Here is a 20,216-nt window from a genome sequence, read left to right as displayed (position 1 = left end):
TGCCCTCTGTGACCTGCGGTCCTCCCGAGACTCGGGGCTACGGCCCGCCGGCTCCCTGTCCGAGCCCCGCCGAGGCTCTCGCGCCGAAATCCCCCTCCGGGGTCTCTGCAACTCAGGGGCGCCCCTGACCCGAGCCGACCCCCGTCAGGCTGAGCGCCCCAGTGTGTGGTCAAAGCGCTTTCTGCTATGATGTGTATGCGGCTAGTGCGGCTGAGGAACCGAAGTTTTAATTTTATCTAATTTTAATTGACTTGGGTCTGTTCGCTACTGTATTGCAAAAACACCGTTTTCCAAAGCGACCGTTTTTGAGCTGGGTTAGCTTAGAGAAGCGAACAAGAGAATCGAACAAGAGAATCGAAGAGGGGGCTGGTGAATAATGATTGAGGCTAATATTTTTCGAGTTCGAGTTTTTGTGATCGGTCAGGTAGTTAATTACTGTCCTATGTGTGTTCATCATTTCATTTACTCTTCTGAACAGCAGTTCTTTGATGTTTAGGTGAGGAAATGGACACAGAGAGGTCAGGTCACTCGGTCGGGACATAGGTGGTAAGAGCTGGCGCTGGAGTGTGAAATCGTGTCGTCTAACCTTCAAAGCCTGCAGCCTTTCTGAAAGGGGCTGGTGAGGAGAAGGGAACCCAAGTGCCTTTGCAAGGAGCGTGGGGAAGTGGAAAAATGGGGATTAAAGAACTAGTTAACACTGCTCTGGGGAACATCTGTTAGAAAGCAAACATTTTACATTTAATATCTTATTTTAGTCTTCACTAAGTTACAGTGAGGTGAGTCATTCCTGGATGGAATACTTTGAAGCAGGGAGGTGAAATAGCTGCTTTAGATCATAGAGCTAGAACTGGGTGGAAATCTGGATCAAAATGTGGGACTGTGTGAATCCATCTCTTGCCTTTTATGTGCTGTCATTTTCTGAATCTGAAGCAGTTCAGGGGTCTGGCTCCACTTGCGCAGGTGTAGCAGGTGTCGCCAATTTGGTGTGATTTGAAGGGCCTTTTTAAGGCCAATTTTCTAATAGTTGCCAGTGCCTGAAATTTCCCCTTTAAAGATTACTGCTTTCAGTTGTGAAGGGCTCTTTCTATAATGTAAATATATAGGAAGAGGCACCACAGTTTATTGATGCCTACTAGCACTGTTGTGTGAATCTCTGCCCTCTGGGACTTGGACATTCTTGGAGACATTATGTTGTGGAGACACCTTTCTCCTCCCTCACAGTTGAGGGAGGCCAGCCTTCTGCTAAGGGACACTGAATGGAGTTGTTTTGGGAAAAGTGTACAAAAGGATTTCTGAACGTTTTTGACCTTAAATGAATGCCGTACTTTAGGCAGTTCATGATAAGAATCTTACTTGTCTCCTTTTGACGATGATACTGCAGAATTAACAGAATTTGGCTACTACTTAGTGAGAGGAAGTGTTTAGGCCTCACTATCTGGTGGGAAGGCTGCTGCTTTATTTTCCATTGCTCTATTTAAATATCCCCCTGAACAATGGCAGAGGCCCTCTGCTGCTCTTTCCACTGCTTATACCTTCTCTTCTCTTGTCTGGTGAAATTCAGCCTAATCTCCAATGACCAGGTAGCTTATTTGTGAATGTCATTGGGACATTTTCAATATCCATCTTCAAGAAAAGTGAAGACAGACATTACTTAGTCAGAAGCGCTCTTGGCACATCATGGGAACTAAAAGGATGTTATTTGCAAGTCTTGCTTAAAACTTAGTGATTGCAGTATTAAGAACAAGTGTTAGTATTACTGTTTCTTAGTCTGTTTCATAGTACAGCTAAGTATTGCTCTATAGTTCAAGCATTCTCTTGAACATTCCTCTTAGTAACACGGAGACATCAGTTTTACCCTACCAGCATCACCTCTACAAAAAAAAAAAAGGTTAACATTTAAAAATGTTTTTGTTTATGACATTTTGTTAGACCAGATATTTTTCATTTTGAGTGGTGAAGAGAAAGATATCCAGGAGATAGTTGAGATACCCAAGAGAGAAACTAAATTCACAGCCAATCCCTAAACCCTATTTCAACGTAGTTTCCAGTTCTCCCATTGAACTCAAATAAATGTTTTTTAGGAAGCAGCTTAACTATTTTATCTCCTTTTTGTTTTTCTCTCAGAGAGTTGATAAATAGTCTATAAACGTGTCAGTAGGTTGGGAGTAAGAAGACAAAAATGAAGTATCTGTGTTGATAAGTAGCTGATGTTTGAGGAGGAGCTGACCATACTGTGTGTTTTTACCTTGGACAGATTTTACAGAGATGATGAGAGCCTTGGGATACCCTCGACATATTTCCATGGAAAACTTCCGCACACCAAATTTTGGGCTTGTATCTGAAGTGCTTCTCTGGCTTGTGAAAAGGTTAGAACCGGGAACTTTACTGTGGTCTAAGAATAGATTCGAGATGTTACTCATTAGCCACCTAGAAACAGGATACTTCTGAGAATCAAAAGGAAAATTTCAATAAAATTTGACAGACTAGGCTGTAACCTGTTAAAAGTCAGATGCGTGTTAAGGAATGCTGTGGGGAAAGGGAGTGTACCAAGAGGTGGTGAAAGACTGTTTCTCAGCAGTAAGCTGACAGGGGTGCTGGTCCACACTCCTCATCATCCCCTCGCCTTCATCAGGGATTGACAGGACCTCCTCAACATTCTGCTGAGTATCTGGCTTAGGATTGGCAAACTTTTTACTAAGGAGATGATCAAGATTTTAGGCATTGCAGGCTGCATAACATCTCTGTCAGGCTTCTTTGTGTTTTATTGTTTATTGCCCTTTAAAAATGTAAAAACTCTCCTTAGCTTGCGAGCTGTACAGGAGAAGGCCAAGGACTGCAGGCTGTTGACCCCAGCATGTCATCAGTAACTCGAAGAAAGGAACTCTGGACCCTCTGCTGAGTCAAGGGCTGTCAGCCAGAGTAATAGTTCTGGATATTTTAATTAAACTTTGCTGTCTGATATAGAATTAGTTTTGTAAGCTGAGCCCCAGATTTGGTTTTTGACATTTGAAAAGGCCCTGATGCTGGGAAAGATTGAAGGCGGGAGGAGAAGGGGATGACAGAGGATGAGATGGTTGAATGGCATCACTGACTCAATGGACATGAGTTTGAGTAAGTTCCGAGAGTTGGTGATAGACAGGGAGGCCTGAGTGCTGCAGTCCATGGGGTTGCAGAGTCGGACGTGACTGAGCGACTGAACTGAAACCTATTTTTGGTGAGGATTTGTTCTCTTGGATGTTTGATATTTTGTGTTGCTTTTGAGGTCTTTCTTATTCTTACTACCGTAGCTGGGGACTCAGCTTCCTGTTACAGATCCACTGTCCTCCCAGTGGTCTACTTTCTGTTTTGTGACCTTTCAGCTTAATTAACTTGTGTCTTTCTCTCTGTCTCTGTCTTTGCAATAGGTACGAACCTCAGAATGACATCCCTTCTGATGTTGAGACTGAACAAGACCGAGTTTTCTTCATTAAGGCAATTGCCCAGTTCATGGTTAGTTCAGTTTTTTGATGGAGTTGTAAAGTTAAATACACCAGAAGGAGATGGAGCCTAATTAGAGCTGCGTTCAGCTTTCTTAACGCTCTGCATTACCAGATTTCTGTAGAGCCATTTTTTGAATTTTAAGCAATATCTTCTGCACAAAGGTTATCACATAATTGGATAGTTCTCTACTCTGTATACAATTATTTTTACTCTCCACAGAAAGGCTGCTTCTTAACTTCTCATCTGGTGATGGCAAGCACTATCTGTGGAGTCATTTTACCAACAAAGTTTTCTGAGTTTTTTGTTTTTAGCTCATGATTTGTTAAGAATTTTAGAGTCCCGTGAGACACCAGTGGTGGCAGTATACAGGATAGTTGTCTCAGAGGGGCAGTGAGATAAAAGGATTAGCCATGTCACCCTTGACCAGAAAGGTGATCAGCACTGCGGAAGCCCCAGCGGCCATTCGTCCCTACAGTCAGGCTGTGTTAGTCGACAGGACGCGTTTCAGGACCGCTAGATCTAGGTGTGGACCCTGTGGATGGACAGCTTCTGCCAGTGAGCGGTGGCAGAGGCGGCTGAACACGCTTTTACAGACATGGTAAATCCTGAGAGCAGCAGGCTGTGAGTTCACAGATATGGTAAAGACAGCTGTTTGGCCGACTGACATAAATGACTTCCATACTGTCAATGACACCTATAAATAATATTTCCAGAGTAGCTTTCCTGTAAGAGAAGCTTAGCAGGTTGTTGCTTTGCTTAAAGGAAGCTGTTTTGAGATTGAAGCAGTAGCTGTCCGGGGCCTCTCGTTCACAATATCACTCCAAGTGGGCCCACTGTTATTTTATTTAGTCTGGAATTTTAATAATGTTTTTAAATTAACGTCTTAAGTTTTTACAATCTTTGTTGGAAAGCATAAGGTTGACTGAAATATATGAAGTTATTACGGGAATACCATATAATAAGAGGAATTGAACTTGAAGACTAATGACAAATCTAGTTATTGATGTTATAAATTACACTTATGTAACATCATATTACTGGGTATGGGAAAAGAGACGCATGTTACATAGTTACTCAGATAAATAAAAGTAAAGGGAATAACATGTAGGAAAGATGAGTTACTGTTTCTGAGAAGTAATAACACACCTATTTCAGTTAAGCTCTATTAATTTAGTGATGTGAAGTATTTATTGTTCATGTCAGATACTATATGCTTCTGATTTTACTTAATAAAATTATGTAAGTTTGAATGGCAGATCTAAAGGAGAAGAAACTGGACCAAAATTTTATACAGATATTTTTCTTTTTGAGAGGTTAAGAAAGTAAAGTGATAGTTTATTTAAGCAAGGATACACTCTCGGAGAGAGGACAGACAGGTGAAGAACTGCTGCCAGATAATATTTTTCTAATTAAAATAGCATACAGATTTTATTTTATTTTTTTTTAAATTTTTTATTAGTTGGAGGCTAATTACTTCACAACATTTCAGTGGGTTTTGTCATACATTGATATGAATCAGCCATAGATTTACACGTATTCCCCATCCCGATTCCCCCTCCCACCTCCCTCTCCACCCGATTCTTCTGTGTCTTCCCAGTGCACCAGGCCCGAGCACTTGTCTCATGCATCCCACCTGGGCTGGGGATCTGTTTCACCATAGATAGTATACATGCTGTTCTTTTGAAATATCCCACCCTCACATTCTCCCACAGAGTTCAATAGTCTGTTCTGTATTTCTGTGTCTCTTTTTCTGTTTTGCATATAGGGTTATCGTTACCATCTTTCTAAATTCCATATATATGCGTTAGTATGCTGTAATGTTCTTTATCTTTCTGGCTTACTTCACTCTGTATAAGGGGCTCCAGTTTCATCCATCTCATTAGGACTGGTTCAAATGAATTCTTTTTAACGGCTGAGTAATATTCCATGTTACCACAGCTTCCTTATCCATTCATCTGCTGATGGGCATCTAGGTTGCTTCCATGTCCTGGCTATTATAAACAGTGCTGCAATGAACATTGGGGTGCACGTGTCTCTTTCAGATCTGGTTTCCTCAGTGTGTAAAAATAGCATACAGATTTTAAAAAGAATTTTATTATTTTGAATAGTCAATGTATATTATGGCTCAAAAAAATTTTTTTTAAATCATGAAACGATGGAGAAGGAAATGGCAACCCACTCCAGTATTCTTGCCTGGAGAATTCCATGGACGGAGGAACCTGACAGGCTACAGTCCATGGGGTTGCAAAGAGTCCGACACAACTGAGCAACTTTCACTCACTCAGGTTCTTGTTGCAAGTAATTGTTCAATGAAGTCCTTCCTTCTTGAACAAGTACTGTATTTCTTTTATCTTCTTATAAATATATTGTTCACTCAAAAAAAAAAAAATCATGAAACGATAATAGAATAAAATGAGTTTCTATTCTGCCTGCCATCAGCCCAGTTCAGTTCCCAGTAATCACTAATTTTAATATCTCTCAGTTTCTGTAGGCATATTTAAGCAAATAGGCTAGATATACTTTTTCCTTCCTTTTGCACCAGTGGTGGCATACTGTATATCTCTGTCTTTATGTAACAGTACATTTTGGAGAACTTTTCAAATACAGATAGAATTTCTTCATTTTCTCTTACATCTGAGTAGTGTTACTTGCATGTTTATACCATAAGTTGTATAATTTATACAGGTTGGCATTTAGGTTGTTGGTAACTTTTGTTCTTAGAAACAGTGCTGTAACAGATAACCTATACACGTTGTTTTGTTTGTGACAACGTGTATCCCTATCATAAGTTGTTAGGATTGGGATTTCTGGGTCAAAAGATATGCACATTTATCATCTTGTTGTCATTTACCAAATCGCTTTCCATCAGGATTGTACCAGTCTACGTACCCACTCACAATATAAGAGTGACTTGAAAGTTTGACTCTTAATATGCTTTAGTTATACACCAATTGTTGGCAGAGACATTTTCAAATGACCTACATGGGATTTGGTTTAATTTTACATGGAAAGGATCTTAAACTTTTTTTTTATCTGAAAATAGGCCACCAAGGCACATGTAAAACTCAATACCAAGAAGCTTTATCAGGCAGACGGGTATGCAGTGAAAGAACTACTGAAGATCACCTCTGTCCTTTACAACGCTATGAAGACCAAAGGCATGGAGGGCTCTAAACTAGGAGAGGAAGACGTCAGCAAGTTCAAGTTTGACCTTGGCTCAAAGGTGAGGACAGGACAGGGCTTGTAGAGAGAGATGGAGCGTTCATTTCTCAGACTCTGAGATGGACTAGAGCAACACAGCCCGCTTCTTCCCTTACTCCTTGACTGGGGGCCATTTGTCAGTTTTGTGCTCATTCATCAGCATTGTGTTTTAATTTTTTTTTAATGGAATTTGTTTGGCCCTGTTGGGTCTCGGGTGTGGCAAGCGGGGCCTTTTGCAGCGGTGCGCGGACTCTCTGGCTGTGGCACGTGGGCTCCAGAGCCCGTGGGCTTGGTAGTCAGAGTGTGCGGGGTTGGTTGTTCCACAGCGTGTGGGATCAAACCCGCATTGCTTGCGTTGCAAGGCAGATTCTTAACCACTGAAGCATCAGAAAGACTCAGGTTTGTGCTTATCAGCATTTGGATCAAAACAGAAGGGACAGTAAATCCAGCTATTTATTGAAAGCCTGCTGTCTGCCAGGCACTGTGGCACAGTTCACAGGCGTGAACAAGCACAGGCTCCTCTATTCCTGCGGCTCCGTTGGGGGAGCCAGACTGAACTGCACAGCAGAAAGAGCGGCTCGTCAGATGGGCTGATGGTGACGGATGGTGAAGAGGGAGGTGGTGGGGGAGGGTCTTAAACTGGGGGATAGGACAGCCTCAGGGACTGTGTGATGTCTCAGCGAAGATCTGGTGGAGAGAAGCTGTTCAGTGGAGGGTGTGCTGTGTGTGTGAGGAAATGCGAGGGGGGCCGTGTGATGAGAGCTGGGAGGGGAGGCGGCCACAGGCCTTAGGGTCCCTGGAAGGCCACTGCCAAGACTTTGAGGTGGAAAGTGCTCGAGTTTTGAGCAGAGAAGTCCATCATTTGAAGCCTCATATTAAAAGGATCACTGTGGTTGCTGGATTGAGTGAGACTACTGCTGCTGCTGCTAAGTCACTTCAGTCGTGTCCGACTCTGTGCGACCCCATAGACAGCAGCCCACCAGGCTCCCCCGTCCCTGGGATTCTCCAGGCAAGAACACTGGAGAGGGTTGCCATTTCCTTCTCCAGTGCATGAAAGTGAAAAGTGGAAGTGAAGTCGCTCAGTCATGTCTGACTCTTCACGTCCCCAAGGACTGCAGCCTACCAGGCTCCTCCGTCCATGGGATTTTCCAGGCAAGAGTACTGGAGTGGGCTGTCATTGCCTTCTCCTGAGTCAGACTGAGTGGGGAGGCAAAGGTGGGAGCAGAGAGACCTATGAAAAAGCCCGAGGTGATGGTGCCTGTGACTCTGAGTGGCCAGTGAGCGCTCAGCTGAGCTTGGGGAGAGTGGGAGCTGCGAGGTGTCGGAGGACTTGGTTAAAGCAACAAGCCAAACGTGAAAGCTGTGTCTTTAATCGCTAGCCGCTGTGGTGTAAGCGAGGGGCTAGAGCCAGAGGGAGTGTCGGCTCTCTGTTTCATAGAACTGCTCTGGCAGTTTTAAAGACCGCCCCGCCGCCCGGCCACACCAAGGTGTGGGAGGCTCAGAATGGGAACGTGGTGGGGACTGAATTGGGGGGAGAGTGTCCTCAGGTGTTCGCCCCGCCTCCTCAAATCCGGAGGCCTCGCCAGAGGCACTGAAGAGGACCTGGGCCCAAGGCCTTGGATAAAGAGACCTAGGGATGCAGATCTTCTTATTAATAAGAACAGGATTGGCCAGAGGGCCTGGGTCCTTGACTGAAACTCTGTTCAGAGGCTGCGGAGCCCTGGTGTTGGGGGCAGCTTGCTCCAGGAGGCAGAAGATTGAGCGAAAGTGGGCACCATAAGGAAGGTCTGAAGCGGCTCTGTCGAGTCGCCCTTCCTGTGCTGGTGGGTGTGGTCTGTGCCACGTGTCACCAGCACAACCCAGGAGGTGAGTTTAAGTTTTTCGTAATTTTAAATGGTTTAACATTGAGACTGGCACGTGATTTGTGGGCACGTGTTAGATGTCACAGCTCTAGAGTGTGGGTATGAGTTCCCGCCAGGACGGGGTTGCCATCACTGAGATGGAGGAGAGTTCGGAAGGAGCAGGTCTGGCAGGAAAGATGAGTTTGGTTTGGGAAGTTGCTTTTGCAGAATCTCTGAGGTGTCTGAGTGGAGACGTGGAGCCTCAGCATCCGCGCCAGGAGCTTGCAGGGATTGTGAAGGGGGAGAGGTTGGGGGGCTGAACTCTGCTGATTCCAGTGCTGAGAAGTGGGGGGGTGAGAAGACTCCCACAGGGGAAGCTGGAAGCTTGCTGCTTCCCAGCAGAGTCCTGAGGACTCAGGAAACGGACAAGTCGCCCGCTATGAGTGTAGAAGGAGCGTTGTTGCAGGTGGGAGTTTGTTGGCTGGGGGAGAGGGAGGGTGAGCAGAACTGGGAAATACTTGGCTCTTTGGAAATGTAGCGCATTCACGGAGGAGGCTGTGGCAAGCAGACCCCAAGAGAGAAGCTTACCCCAGGCTGAGTGCTCAGTGGTCCTCACCGTCCTCACGGCAGAGCCCTGTGGGAGCGGGTCTGCTGTGAGCCCTTTGTGCCGGTGAGCTCCTCTGAACCTCTTGGCAGCCCGTGGCGTGCACCCTGAACGCGGGGCGGGAGGGTAAACACGGCCTCGGGGGCTGCATGGGGCTGTGTCCTCAGGCTGCCCCTCCTCTCTCACCACACCGCTGCCAGAGCCCCTCATTGCAGGAGGCGTGCCAGCCTCACGCCCCCACACACCTCCTGCTTGCAGAATACATTTGACTTAATGTTGGGGTTTTCAGAGAGACCCAGCGTCCTGGAATTGATCTAATTTGTACTTAGATCAGTGTTTCCTAAACTGATGTCTTGGGAGGTCTCTTCTACGGGGTGTGAATATGTTTCCTGGAGAAAACACATTCTATAGTTAGGTGAGTATTCTGACTGGAGGAGGGAACTGATAGGAACAGATTGGTTCTTTCTGCATGCTGAAAACCTGTTAGTGAAGTTTCTGTTTTTGATATCTTCCTTCTAGATTGCAGATTTAAAAGCAGCGAGGCAGCTTGCTTCTGAAATCACTTCCAAAGGAGCATCTCTATATGACTTGCTGGGCAAGGAGGTGGAGCTGAGGGTGAGCGGTGTTCAGATACCTCCATTACCTCCCTAATTACTTCCTCAGCTGAGCAGATTTCTAGGGTTTCTTTTCCAATTAAGTTTTTTCCTGTTCTCTTGGTTTTATTAAACAGTACCTGATAAAATGAGATACTGTGTGGGAAAGTACAATCCATAAGCTGCAATTCCTCCTTCTGGTGGGCTCGGGTCTGTTTCTGATGCCTTTGGCATCTGGTTTAGGAATGGCACACGTGTGCTGTGTTGCCTCAGCTCTCCCTCTTGTTCCTGTGGCAGACTTTATTGATCACGATGCTTTCCCCGGTGCCCTCAGCCTTGGCATGCTTCCCAACAAAATGCCCCTCCCAGCCTGTGGCTCCTGAATCTTGTTGCCCAGTGGAATCACCTGGGGATCTTTACAAACTGCTGATACCTGGCTTCCATGCTGATGTCACTGGTATGCAATGTGACTTGGGCATCAGGAGTTTTAAGTCTCCTGGGTGATTCTAACGCTCATCAGTTTGGGAACCAGTCACTAATCTAGGCAGTCAGTTGAAGTTGATGTTACAGTTGAAATTTATTTGCAGTCCTTATTTTAGCCCCTGTCAGTCGAGGTGGATGCTCTGTCCTCTGTGTTTAAGGAGCTGTTGAAGAGTGGGTTCCTAAAATGCCCTTGAAGCTCCTGTAGAGCTTTTAAGTCACCCGACATCCAGGTCATCCCCTGGACCAGTGGACTGAAATGTCTGCAGGTGAGAGCCAGATTTTTAAAGCTGTGCAGGTGACCCAGTGTGCAGCAGAGTTTGGGACCTAGCTACTGGTTGAAGAAGAAATGGGAGTGTTGGTTCTTACCTGTGGGGATTATGGCATCTGAAGCCTGTCGGCTCACATCTGATATTTCTGATTAAATGCGTTCAGTTGACTGCATTCCCATCAGGCGTGTCGTCTGTGGCTGCTCTCACTGCCTCGCCCATGTCCTGGCATTGCTGTCGCAGTGTGATGCTATTGTCCTGTTCTGCCCTAGAAGCAGACTGGATGTGGGGACTGGATGCCAGCTCACCCTCCCGGCCCTGGATACCTTGCCACCTGGTGCCGTGTGGGTGGCAGAACACACCTGCCAGTGATGTCTGACAGCTGGTTTAGATAAGCAGCGAGGCAGTTCCAGGCTTCCCGTGTTTTCTCTTGATCATGCGGTGAATGTGTGTCTGATCATGTTCCTCGCAGACCCAGAGATGAGAGCTGGTCACTTGCTGTTCGCCAGCAGTGTTTCCTGGCTTCATTGTGAGGCTTCACTAGGATTCGAGGGGCTCTTTCCACGCCAACCTGTAGTGAATTGACGAAGCAGTCAGAGGCTGAGTTGTTGTTGTGGGAACCGTGAGGCCCTGGATGTAGGACTTGTCAGATGCTGTGTAGTTGTGATCTGCAGAAGCTCCCATCCAGTACACTGAACAGACGGTGACCGAGGGCCGACTCCAGTCTCAGACCAGGAAGGCTGTGAGTTCTGTGTCCTTGAGGAGGTCGTGTCCCTGGGCTCAGTAGTGCTCCCCAGCGGGAAGACAAGGTGCACCGTGGATTAAAAGAAGTACAAGACAGGGTTGAGGAGGTGCTTCTGAAACCCCATAACTGCATGCACGTTAAAACTCCAGCTTTCAGAACCGTCCAGTACTGCCATGACAGGCACAGATGCCTCCCTTGACGGTTAAGGGTCAGTGCTGGGGCAGGGCCGAGTAGACTCTTCTCACTGGTACAGTTGTCAGTGACAGGCAACTTAGAGGGCCGCGAGCATAAGGAAGATAGTACAGGCTGGCAGAGGACTCAGACAGGAAGTTCAGTTGCACTTGGTTTGGGGTCTCTGAATGGAATGCAGATAAAGAAGCAGATTTGGAGAGACAAGATTCTGAGTGGTGAGTTCCGCTTCCCGTGGAGTTGGGGTCCTGGGGGCCCATAGATGAAGAGTGGGGCCTTGAGCTCTGGAGAGAGGCCAGATGGGCAGACATAGACCTATTTGGAGGAGGTGGTGGCAGGAGTGTTTCTGCATTGGAGATCCACATCATAATGAAACTTTGAGAACTAGTCCATAAGCCATATCTAGAGCTGGGAATTGGTTTTGAGAATTCCTCTTCTAAAAAAAAATTTCGCTTCATTGTTTCCTATAGGAACTGAGGACAGAAGCAGTTGCCAGACCTCTGGAAATAAATGAGACTGAAAAAGTGATGAGAATTGCAATAAAAGATATTCTGGTAAGATTACTTTTATTTAATGTTTTTGTGCCTAGGACTGGGAAATAGTGAGTTCTTGGTTTTACAGGACAGAGCAAGCTGGGCCTTGTGACAAAGATAGAACGTGTTAGTAGGGAAGTGAAAAATTTAGAGCACGTTCTGGAATAGCTAGGTGACTTACTGTTATCTTCCCCTAGTATCGTTTTCATGTTACTAAAATTTTGTCAGTTTTATTAATTTAATGATTCTCTTAAATTTTTCAGTAAATACTGTTTTATGGACTCTTCACAACTTATTTAACCAGTTCCTCACTGTTGGGCATCTAGATTATTTCTAGGTTATCTTAATTCTAAACACTGAATAAATAGAATGATCATCATCCTTTACTGATCATCCATGGTTAGTTATTCTAAGCTCATTGCATCTGAATCATTCATTTGGAAGGCAGATAGTGAGAGAAACTCAGACTACTTGGGCTTGAGAGAAACTCAGACTACTACTCAGACTACGCCCACCCCGTGTGAGGCATGTCAGGCAAGTTACTTAACCTTTCTGTGCCTTTCTTTCCTCATCCATAAAACAAGATGAATGGCAGTCCCTGCCACGTGGGGTCCTCATGAGCATTCATCATGACAGTCTCTCATACAGAGAGTTTGGCACATAGTAGGTATTCAGTCATTATTAGAGGTTCATTTTATTCAGCAGACAGAGATGAGGGGCCTTACGTAAATTAGGAGTAGTTATAAAACAAAATTTGCTGAGAGTTGTACAGAACTCCAAGATGGATAGGTTTTTATAGTCCTCTTGTCATATGACAGTGGTCAGCCTAGCACAGAGTCAGAGCCTCAGCAGTGTGAGAGGTGCAGGGCAGCTGAGACGGGAGATGGTTCCGTATCGGCAACTTGACCAAATGAGTGAATATATTAAAGATGCAGAAGCCAAGGTTCTCACAATCGGAGATGGGGTTATAGATATGGAAAGGGAAAAAATTAGCACGAACCCTGAAATAGGTGTTGATTGATGGTTAAATGCATTTCAATATAAATAGATAGTTATGGGAATAAATCTTATGTACATGTACCTTATGTATGACGTATCTGTGTACATACACGTGCATACCCACACACGCATTCATATGTTTCTTAGCTCGAAGCACACGTAGCCCCCAGATCTTGGTTTCTAAATGCCATTTTCCACTAAAGGGAAGCAGGGCTCTTGGGGGAAATAACTGATTCCAGAGCTGGGAGAAGAAAATACAAGATCTGCTTGTGCCAGAAAGCACGGAAGTACTCAAAGAATGTGAAAGGGACACAGAAGCCAGCCTGAATGAGTCTCCCCCAGCCACATCAGAGACAGGTTAAGCGTCAAAATAAATATAGTAATGGATTATAGACCATTGAATGAATGCTCACAGATATAAAAGATAAATGAATACATTGAAAACGGATGAAAAGCAGATTTTTCGCATGGTTTCAAAGTAGCTCCCTACAAGATACTCATTAATTACAAAGAAGAAGAGAGTGATATATGAGAAGCTTGACAGACATTCCCTTAATCCAGCAATCAGGGTGAACATCTTCCATGATGGAGCAGGTCAGAATGATGCGTGCCTGTTGAAAGGCAGGGGGCAGTGATAATCTGCGCTGTTCTGCTAAGGGTGCATCATCTGAAGCTAATTAGATGAAGGAAGGTTGAGGGGCATTCTGAAGTTCCCTGGCCCCTACTCTTCAGCAGTGGAAAGGCCATGAACATCCAGGAGAGGCTGAGGAGCTGTCCAGACCAAAGGAGACCAGGTAGACCTGGTGACTGAGTGAATGCTCAGGGTCACTGCTGTCTGCTGTTGAGGACTCCACAGTGGGTTGTGGGTTGGATGAGGTTGTGCATCAGGGTTCACCTTCTGTCTGGATGTATAGGAGGAAGTCCTTATTTACAGGAAATACACATTAAAGTATTTAGAAGTGATGGAGCATCAAGTCATCGGCTCACTCTCGTTTAGGTCAGGGGAAAATGCTTTGTATTATACTTCAGCTTTTAGTAAGTTTGTGATTGTTAATTTAAAACAAAATTTTAATAACTCTCTTGTGCTTGTCAGTGTTCTGGCTGAATCAAGTTAGCATGGCATAAGTGTGCCTTTTCTACTAAGTGTATTAACAATGCAACAGCCAAATGAGGGCACAGTTCATTTCTTGGTGAAAATCTCTTAAGGTGTCTTTTCATTGTTGGAAAATATCCATGATATTTGATAATTCAAAAAAAATGAAACAACCTGGACACTTAAAAGGGATTGTAAAATATAGGCCATTTATTTTAAAAAGAGCCTTTAAAAAAAAAATATTTATTTAGCTGAGCTGGGTCTTAGTTGCAACATGTGGGATCTTGGTTTCTGCATGTGGGTCCAGTCCCCTGACCAGGAATCGAACCTGGGCCCCCTGCATTAGAAGCAAAGAGTCTTAGCCACTGGACCACCAGGGGCGTCCCAGAACCTTTTAAAAAAACTTTACTTTTGAGATCAGATAGATGATTCACTAGGTTTTAATCTGACTCTGATTCAGAGAAGTGTTGCCATTAGCTTGAGTAGTTTGTTCAAAACAGAGACCCACCTTGTCTTCCTTAGAGCGTAAACTCGGATCCCTGCTTGGGCTTTGTGAGTACCTTCAACAAGTCAGTGGTTAGGTATGAGATTAGTCTTCATGAAGGCACCTTGGAAATGGTTAGTGAACTTAGACAAAAATTAAGCCATAAATTATCAATGAAAGTGACTGCTTCCAAGTGTGCGCCTACTCTTGTGAGTCGTGAAATGTGTCTAGTCTCCTTAGGCAATTTCTCTGTGGACCACATAGCATTTCAGAGGCCTGCAGGTAAACAGACTACACATGTATAAATTCCAAGGAGAGCAAACCAGTCAATTCTAAAAGAAATCAACCCTGAATATTCATTGGAAGTAGTGATGCTGAAGCTGAAGCTCCAGTACTTTGGCCACCTGATGGGAAGAGCCAACTCATCAGAAAAGACCCTGATGCTGGGAAAGATGGAAGGGAAGAGGAGAAGGGGGTGGCAGAGGATGAGTTGGTTGGATGGCATCATTGACTCAATGGACATGAATTTGAGCAAATTCCAGGGAAGTGAAGCTAAGATAAAGCTTGTTTGCGCATCTGTTCTGTAAGTCAGTTCTTTGTAGCTTGGGAGAAGCCTGAACCAGGTAGATGAAGGCAGACCATCACCTGCAGGTGAGGTGTAACCATCTCAACAGGTGAGCCGACAGGTCTCAGGCTCTGCGTAGGATACTTTCCTACGCAGGATTCTTTCTACCTGCGTTCGTTTCCCTAGGCAGAAACACCTCATGGAAGAAAAATAAATGGATAATTTTTTTTTCTGGGCCTCTGTGCTGTTCCTCCTGGAAATAGTGGGTTAAGTGAGCGGTGGCTTGGGGAAGGGTTTGCTTCCCTTTGTTTCTGTCTCCCGAGGTCTTGCTGGGCCTGAGGGCTTGAGAAACCCCTCTCTTTCAGAGTTGGATCGAGGTCCTTACTGGACCTTGTCTCCTTCGTTTCCTGTTAAATGTAGGCACAGGTTCAGAAGACAAAAGACCTGCTCAATAATGTGGCCTCTGACGAAGCTAACTTAGAAGCCAAAATCGAAAAGAGGAAATTAGAGCTGGAAAGAAATCGGAAGCGACTACAGACTCTGCAGAGCGTCAGGTAGGTGTGAACGCGGGAGCGTGAGTGGAGGGCTGTCCCTGGAAGTTAAAGCAGACCGAGGGAGTGTGCGGTCAGTGGGGTTAGCCTTTCAGGCCGTGGGATGCCTCTGCTGCAGACTGTACATGTGTCTCTTGTTCCAACAAACACACTGTTGGGCTTAGTCTGTTGGCTGCTTTCGGTATGTCTGGAAAACTGCTTTATTCTTGAACCCCCACTTCTAGCCTTTGTAGCTTCTTGGAATGCAAGGCAAAGTAAGTAAATCCAGATGGTGAAAGTTGTTATACAAGGCCTGGCTCCCCAGACCTGTGTCCTGCCATAAATTAGGTGGGAATAGAAACACTCTTGCTTCTTGGTTGGAGTTGGTTTTAGAGCTTTGTAATTCCTCACTGGTAATTCATCTTCTTCCCTTTCCAGCGTGTGCCTCACATTTTCTTGGGGTTCACTCTCTCCTCCCCCCATCGCTTTCTTTCTCTCTCCCTCCCTCTCCGCTTCCATCTCCCCACACCCTCCCTCCCCCCAGCTCTGTATCTGCTTTTCCTTGCTCTGCCTGTTGTTCTTCGGCCCTTTTCATTCTTACATTCTTTTTCTCTCTCCTTCCTCCTCTGTCCGGCTGCTGCGTCCGCTCTGAACGTGCCCTGCTTGTTTGGGACACTGGTACCTGGTCTGCACTCTAGCTGCTGTCCTGAGACCTGCGGGAGGGCAGCACCTGGGGACAGCGGACAGTAGCCCAGAGAGCATCAGCCTTCCTCCTTCCCCAGGGCATGCCCTGGCCTCTCTGCCTCTGGAGTCAGGGTCACTGGATAGATTTGTCTCATTATAAAATGCTGCCTTTCAGGTTTAAATTCAGTTTTGTTAAGTGTCATATCTTTTTAATAGAAAAATTTCTGTTTTCCTCTACTCCAAGAGATTGTGAATTATTTTTCTGGTTTATCTGTTTATATTTTTAAAAGAAGAGCCGTTTCTCTTTAAGATCAACAATAGAAAATAGAAAATTCAGCAAACCAGTTTAAACTTTTTTTTTTAAGTTTTTAAAAACTTATTATTTATTTGGCTGCACTGGGTGTTAGTTGCTGCATGTGGGATTTTGAGTTGTGGCTTGTGGGATCTAGTTCCCTGACCAGGGATAGAACGCAGGCCTGCATTGGGAGCAGGGAGTCTCAGTGACCCGGAAGTCACTGTTTTAAGTTTTTATATTTTGGTTTAATTAAAACTTAGCTTTAATTTGTAGCAACCTTTGTTTCTTATTTTAGGGGACTGATTAAATTTTGGAACATGCAGACAGCAGAGTATTATGCCCAACTAAGTTAATGCAGATCAGTCCTGTGTGTTCATTGGAAGGACTGATGCTGAAGCTGAAACTCAAATACTTTGGCCACCTCGTGCAAAGAGTTGACTCATTGGAAAAGACCCTGATGCTGGGAGGGATTGAGGGCAGGAGGAGAAGGGGATGACAGAGAATGAGATGGCTGGATGGCATCACCAACTCGATGGACATGAGTTTGAGTAAACCCCAGGGGTTGGTGATGGACAGGGAGGCCTGGCGTGCTGCGATTCATGGAGTTGCAGGGAGTCGGACACGACTGAGCGACTGAACTGAAGTTAATGCATGGGGCTTCTCAGGTGGCACTAGTGGTAAAGAACCCTCCTGTCAATGCAGGAGACTAAGAGACATGGGTTTGATCCCTGGGTCAGGAAGATCCCCTGGAGGAGGGAATGGCAACCCACTCCAGTATTCTTGCCTGGAGAATCCCATGGACAGAGGAGCCTGGGGAGCAACAGTCCATGGGTAACTTAGCATGCACGCACTAGATAATGCATACATTTAATTTATTGATTTCTAGAGATGTATACAGTTTGTGATTATGTTTTAACTTTGTATTTAAATCTGTGCCATACCGAGTGAGAAAAAAAGACCTCAGCGCTTCATTTTAAGATAGCATGCTTAATGTTTGTTCAAAAGAAATGCATTTCTGTACATACCTATGCACCAAAAAGTCTGGAAGGATGAATGTCAAATTTTAAGTGGTAACACCTAGTGATGAAATTAGGCATCATTTTAATTTTATTCTTAGTACTTTCAAGATTTTTTCTAGCTTTTACAAAGAGCCCATCTTAATATTTGATTAAATGTATCTTCCTTTTGTGGGGAGGGAAGAGAAAAGGAGAAATTAGCTTTCGTTAAAAGAATGAAGAACCTCCCCCAGTTAAAGGCTTTCCAGAGAAAGCCAGGATGGAATCTGGAGCTCTGAATACCAATTTCAAACTACTATATGTTTGTGTATTGGTTAATCTTTCCGTTTTTTTTTTTTTTTTTCATTTTGTTGTTTTAGACCAGCGTTTATGGATGAATATGAGAAGATTGAGGAGGAATTGCAGAAGCAGTATGAAATTTATCTTGAGAAGTTTCGGAATCTGGCTTATCTGGAGCAGCAGCTGGAGGATCATCACAGGATGGAGCAGGAGAGGTTTGAAGTGAGTGCCGAGTCCCTTCTGCACAGACCGTTGGTTCAGTTCTGGTGTGTTACTTTGTACTTGTTGACTTGCTGGTTTATAAAGAACATCGTGAAAAAGAATATCGAATGAGTGTTTTTTCTCCCTGATCAGTCTCATGTGGTTCTTCTGTTTTCCTGGTTGTGTAGCCTGAACTCAAAAGTTTTCAGGCTTTTGATGGCAGGTTTGGTCAGTCAGGGCTACAGACAGGGTCGCCACATGACCTGGGCAGTTGGTTATAACTAACTGCGGGCTTAGAAATTCCTGGGCTGGCTTTAATGCTGTGTTGTCTTGAAATTGTTAATAATTCTAAACTGCATTTTATTTTGCACTGAGTCCCACAAATTATGTAACATGTCCTGAGGACAGATCTAAAAACTTGCTTGGCTAATTCACTGGAAGATTTTCAAGCCCTGGTTAATTGAATCATCCAGACTGGCTTTTCAGAAACTGCTTTATAAAGAATTGTAGTTTATTGAGTATTGTGGGATATAGATATGACCTTGAACCTGACCAGTTGTTTTACAAGCTTCCTCTCATCCCAGTGTATAAAGTCATTTAGGAAAGAGTATTTCAGGTCCCAGCATCAGTTGATAAATATGGAATCAGAGCTGAGGAAGTTGGATCGCTGTCATTTTGAATTGTCCTTATCCTCTGAGAATATTTCTCCTTAACCCAAGAATGATCTTTTGAAATCTGTGTTCACAGCGAAACTGGTCTGCAACCTCCCTTTCCCATGCTGTCCTTGACAACTTTTGGTATAAAAGTCATCCTTGCCTTCTTACAAACCTGGACATTTGAATTAGGTGATGCTACTTAGTTGTCCCAGAGAGCTGGCTGTGAGTGGCTTATCACCTTCATCTGGACATGTTTATCTGGACAGGGAACCTGTTGCCACTCTTGCTATATGGCAGAGGCAGGAACGGGGGACCCAGGACAGGCACATTTTGAGGGCAGTGAAAAGACCCTGGGGTTCTGGAAGTCTTAAACACTGAGCATCTGGGAAAGAGCAGTAAAGAGACAGTGAAAATAAGCTGACCATTTTGTACTGTGTTCTGGGCCACCCCGGGCTCAGAGAACGTATGGAAGAACATGCCTCAGGACGTGAGTGGGCACCCCGGGTGACTTCTGAAGGGCCCCTCCCTGCCCACCGTCCTTTCGGCAGCACCTGCGGGCTCACACCTGCTCCTGGGCTTCTGGTACCTGGTCCCTCAGAATATCTCAGTGTGGGACACGGCTTCCTTTGTAATGTTGAGAACAACAGCACCTTTTTTAAAGCCGATTTCCTCTCCCATTTTCTCTTGAGAATAATCAGGGTCACATTTTATAACCTAACTCAAGTATTGGCTTTTAAAAAAAATATCCTAGGAATTAAGATGAGTCTTTCTTTCTTTCTTTTCCTATTTGATCACTTCCACCATTTAGCACCTCTCAGAGCTAGAATTGTGCAGGGGAGGAGAATGGTAAAATTCCTGCTTTATTTTATTAGCAAAAGGCCCGGAGTTGATGCATCTGTCTCTGTGCCCACACCCCACACCAGCACGGGCGGCAGACGCTTCGTTGTGTCGTCACTTGTCTTCCGAGGCAGTTAGGTGTGATGGAGGGAGCGTGGGTTTGGAGGCCGGTCAGGCCCGTCTTGGGCAAATGTGTCCCTTCTGGGAGCCCCCCACTTTCATCCGGCTCCCTGGGTGATGACAGAGAAGGGGCATCAGGTTTCCTCTGCAGTGTCAGTTTTCCTCCCCTTCCTGTAGCTCAGTCTTTTCTGCTTTTGCATCACAAGTCTAGCAGTACTTACATGGTAAAGAAGAATAAAACAGTCCAAAAGGGTCCTTTCTCCTGGCTGTTGCTTCTCCTGCTCCACAGGAAACTGAGAACACTCTCCGTCTGATGCAGAACAAGCTCAAGGAGGAAGGAAAACGTCTGCTCAAGAGCGGAAGTAAGTCCACACGTTTAAACAGATGTGCTTTTTCTGGACTAGTGTTTTCAGCCTTGGAAAACAACATGCACATTTTGTTTATTTTTTCAAAAGGTGATTTTCTCACAACTTTTATATCAGTACCATTTTAATTCAGGAGCTTAAGAGAGTGTGTTACAAA

The 20,216-nt window shown here is 44.9% G+C and overlaps 1 protein-coding gene across 7 annotated transcripts in view; it reads left to right on the top strand.

The window, feature by feature from the left end:
• Positions 1-20,216, top strand: part of CLUAP1 (clusterin associated protein 1) — a 30,584-nt gene that overhangs the window by 552 nt on the left and 9,816 nt on the right. For 5 of the 7 annotated variants that reach the window (XM_043454798.1, XM_043454796.1, XM_043454800.1 and 2 more), the window contains exons 2-9: positions 2,255-2,366; positions 3,405-3,489; positions 6,524-6,703; positions 9,646-9,741; positions 11,873-11,956; positions 15,497-15,630; positions 17,961-18,102; positions 19,984-20,056. In XM_043454798.1, coding sequence (XP_043310733.1) covers positions 2,266-2,366; positions 3,405-3,489; positions 6,524-6,703; positions 9,646-9,741; positions 11,873-11,956; positions 15,497-15,630; positions 17,961-18,102; positions 19,984-20,056 — 895 coding nt within the window. In that variant the 5' untranslated portion in view covers positions 2,255-2,265. Of the gene's footprint in view, positions 1-5; positions 194-2,254; positions 2,367-3,404; positions 3,490-6,523; positions 6,704-9,645; positions 9,742-11,872; positions 11,957-15,496; positions 15,631-17,960; positions 18,103-19,983; positions 20,057-20,216 lie in introns of those variants that run through there. The other 2 variants (XM_043454797.1, XM_043454799.1) reach the window with 2 other exon arrangements.

The sequence above is a fragment of the Cervus canadensis genome, chromosome 32, assembly GCF_019320065.1.
Source record: "Cervus canadensis isolate Bull #8, Minnesota chromosome 32, ASM1932006v1, whole genome shotgun sequence".
NCBI lineage: Eukaryota > Metazoa > Chordata > Mammalia > Artiodactyla > Cervidae > Cervus > Cervus canadensis.
This window is presented reverse-complemented; position numbering and strand designations above follow the sequence as displayed.